This window comes from Gavialis gangeticus, unplaced genomic scaffold (assembly GCF_001723915.1).
Source record: "Gavialis gangeticus isolate Ggan-Ray unplaced genomic scaffold, GavGan_comp1, whole genome shotgun sequence".
Taxonomy (NCBI): Eukaryota; Metazoa; Chordata; order Crocodylia; family Gavialidae; genus Gavialis; species Gavialis gangeticus.
The window spans coordinates 4,496,795-4,500,691 of record NW_017729005.1 but is presented as its reverse complement, the minus strand read 5'-3'; the positions used below and the strand labels follow the sequence as shown (position 1 = coordinate 4,500,691).

General features: G+C 42.1%; 1 protein-coding gene across 5 annotated transcripts in view; it reads right to left on the bottom strand.

The window, feature by feature from the left end:
• Positions 1 to 3,897, bottom strand: part of STK31 (serine/threonine kinase 31) — a 119,439-nt gene that overhangs the window by 32,128 nt on the left and 83,414 nt on the right. For all 5 annotated transcript variants that reach the window (XM_019508586.1, XM_019508588.1, XM_019508587.1 and 2 more), the window contains one exon: positions 3,511 to 3,642. In XM_019508586.1, the coding sequence (XP_019364131.1) occupies positions 3,511 to 3,642 (132 nt within the window). The remainder of the gene's footprint in view (positions 1 to 3,510; positions 3,643 to 3,897) is intronic.

Below are 3,897 nucleotides of genomic sequence, written 5' to 3'. Positions count from 1 at the left end.
GGGGGGGGGGGGGTTGGAAATCAAGCCTGCCTACACTGGCCCTCCTAGCCAGCAAGATCAAGACTGCCTGCACTGCCCCTCTCCTCAGCCCTGCTCCCACCCTCCTCCCAGCTCCAGGACTGTCGGCATCAACCCAACCCAATGTGCAAAAAGTTAATCCTAGGGAACACAAGTTCTCCAAGGCACTCTAAAGCATAAAAACCTTCATCTAATACCTCATTTTTCTCCCAATCAGCCACTTTAAAAGTGCTCTGCAGCCATGCACATGTGTCACGGCACACTTGTAGAGCAATTTCAGGGCCCAAATGCACAAAAAGCTTGTGTAAGTGCCCAAATAGTCTCCCATCATCACCAGCATGAAGTTAACTTGGAGTAGGTTCCCAAGAAACAGGATGATCCTGGCTTAATACCCAATTCCTAGGGGCAGATATCCAGCTGCAGGTGTACAGATTTAATTTTCTTTGAACAGACAAAAAAGTGCTATCTAGCCACTTAGTTTATTGCCATAGCTCACTGCCAGCCTCATCCTCTACACACATAGTACCTAGGAAATATTTATTTAGTATTAGTAATGTTCTATGGAACAACTATTTAAGTAACCACATCAAGACACTGAGTTTCAAGCAAAGCAAGTGATTAACAGACAAAGTTTAGAGGACTACACTAAAGTTTCTGATTTCTTTCTAAGGGTGGTTTTTATCTTCCTACTTGAAAGTATTTAAAGAAGTAGTCTCTTTCAGAAGCAGTTAGCACAAGCTCTTTGCCAAGGGAACCACAGATGCAACGAACTAAGGGATGATGAAAAAAAATCTGAGTTCCAGAACTCCACAAAGGGCTCTTCTGAGGACACTGGACTAGGGAAATTTTGAACTTTAGCCTTGAATGAATGACTGTACGAACCAAGGACTTCCAACCTTCTGGAGGTAGTTTTGGACCAGTCTCAATTCATGTAGATGAATACAGGAGCTTCAACAAGCTGTCTAAATTGATCACCATTTCTAAATCTAAGCAAGTCCTTGAATGGCAAGCAACCCTGAAAAAATTTCTTCTGTGGCCTTCCAGGTAAAAAGGAATACTGCCAGCCATTTGGCCAACTCTGCCATGCTGGAGTAAAAAAGCAAAGGACAGAACTTGGCAGGGGAGGAAAGTCACAGAAAGATGACCCTGATATTGTGATACAATAAAGAACCTTCATTCAGCACTCCTACCTTTTCCAAATACAGGGACTGCAATACAGGGAGTCGGCAGTGCTATGCTTGCCAGCACCATAACTGAAAGAGACCTGGGGGTTGTGATAAACCACAGAATGACCATGAGCCACTAACACGATGCTGTAGCTGGCAGAGCAAATCAAACACTGTCATGCAGCTACCAATGCCTCTCAAGCAAAACTAAGGACATCATCCTCCCACTCTACTTGGCCTCAGTGAGACAGCAGCTGGAGTACTGAGTCCAACTGTGGGCACCTCACTTCAGGAAGGATGTGGAGAAGTTTAAGAGTCCAAAGGAGAGCCATGCATATAATTAGAGGTCTGGAGAACAGGTCATATGAGTGGAGGCTGAAAGACATGGGACTGTTCAGCCTGGGGAAGAGAAGACTTAGAGGGAACTTGGTGACAGCCTATAAGTATATTAGCAGCGTACATCAGAGCTCGGAGGAACATTTGTCCACCAAGGCATCCCAGGGGAAGACAAGGAACAATGGGCACAAACTGACTGAAGATCACTTCAGATTGGACTTAAGGAAAAACTTCTTTACAACTCAAGTGCCAAGGAACTGGAACAGACCCCCCCACACACACTCCCCCCACCAAGAGGTGGTACAGTCACCTACCCTGGTAATCTTCAAAAAGCATCTTGATGCCCACCTTGTTGGGGTCATCTGACCCCAACAGTCCTTCCTGCCCAAGTGCAGGGGGACAGGACCCGATGATTTTGTAAGGTCCCTTTCCAGCCCCTAACATCTATAAACCTATGGATATAGAGGGCATGCTGAACCCACACAATCCAAAGAGACAGAGAAAATACGGTGAAAGGATAGATGCAGCATGGCCAAACCTTGAAGTCTCACAAACAAGTATGAAATGTGTCTAGTATTGTCTGGAAAGATTAGCAAACCTCTCGGGCTGCAGTCTTGGGCTGGAGAAAGGAGCAGGGACCAGAATTCTAACAAAAATCTTATGCTCCTTTCCCATCAAATGCCAAGTCTACACAGTGAATTTAAGGTGCTCAACAGTGTCACTTTCAAATACTCCAGGAAGTCCTGGGTAGAATGCCTCCTACACTAGAAGCAGTGCAGCCACAGACTATACTGTGGTCTAGTCATTCAGCAGTGCTTACTAGCCCCATGTAGCACAGTGCAAACATAGCTATTCAGGCTAGGAGACAGCCAGCTTGAGCAGCACAGGTGTGCTTAAACGTACAAGTGGTAAACATAATAATTTTACTATGTACATGCCTAAGTTGCATTGTTCTCAGAATCATTACCCCAAATTTATCTGACAAATGAACTTCACAGACCACGTGTTTCTCCTGTAAGCAAAAGAATCTCAGTATTTTTCAAAAATCACATCACCCTTCTATATATAAAATCCTATTCCTACTGCTGTCCACTAGGCTCTCTTAACTTTAAAACTCCCTTGGAAGCTTCCACCCTCCTACAATGCTCATAATCAGATATTTGGATGTTTTGTGTAAGTGTATTTTTAAAGCCAAGCAAACACTACCATACACAGGAGTATGGCTGTACCTTCATCTTACCTAACCTCCATTTTTCTCTCTACAGTATACCCATTACATCTAAAACTCAAGACTAAACTCCTGGAGACAAGGAGCATGTTATATCGAGATATTCTTGGACATTAAAACCAAAATATCTAGAGTTCTCATTATTACATACTCTTACCCAGACTTTTTCCCTACTAGAATTAGGGGAATATTCACTTTTTATGATGCATTTTGTCAACAAATAAGTGATGGCTATGAACCATCAACAGGTATGGTGTACATGTTGCTGGTGTTGTGGCAAGAGGTTCAAACCTATTACTAAATTGTTTGTTTGCTTTCATGCACTTAAAACAGAGGATAACATAAAACATGGAGCTAAACTTTGAGAAAGTCACTGAACAAAACAGTGTGCTGGTCTGGGAGACAAGGAAAAAGGGAAACTGAGAAACCACGTAAGAGTGGAAAAGTTCATACAAGCCATGATGGAAACTGGTGTGGCTGTGCCTCCTTGTACTGCATGGAAGAATGAAACAGCTTTCCCCTTTCCAAAAAAACTGACTACAGAGCTACCAAAGTTTGGTCTCTTAAACAGGTGCATGAACAGCAGCTGTAGTCAAAATGGTTTAACATGAATTCACCTGTAAATATCTGTTTAGTTATGACTTAAGGAATGCATCTTCAAAACAGCAAGTACAAACTATCACCAGTGATTACCACTTATCTGGGATAAACAAGTTTACATCTCTGTAGAATGGTCTTAAAAAAACTGGAACGATTCCATACTTCTTCCAAGTTGTTTTTTTCCACCAACTTCCATCTCAGTCGTGCCTTTAAGCTTTTCAAAGCCTTCTTAATTAATAACAAGTTCTCAATATTGGGACTCCTATTCAACCATTCCACCATCTGCTTTTTAAACTAAATAAAAAACAGTAATTAATCAATATATTTTAACATGTTCTAATACATTTAGAGCAGTGATTTTCAACAGTGCGCAGCAGATCAGATCCTTTTCAGGATACCACACAATATAAGTACTATTAAGTGTGCAAACACCTACACATGGTTCAGAAGATAAACTCAGGAAATTTCAAATAGGAATCCACAGTGCCAAAAACATTATAAGCTGTCCTGGTCTGAGTTCCTTGCAACAACAACAACAAAAAAGGCCTA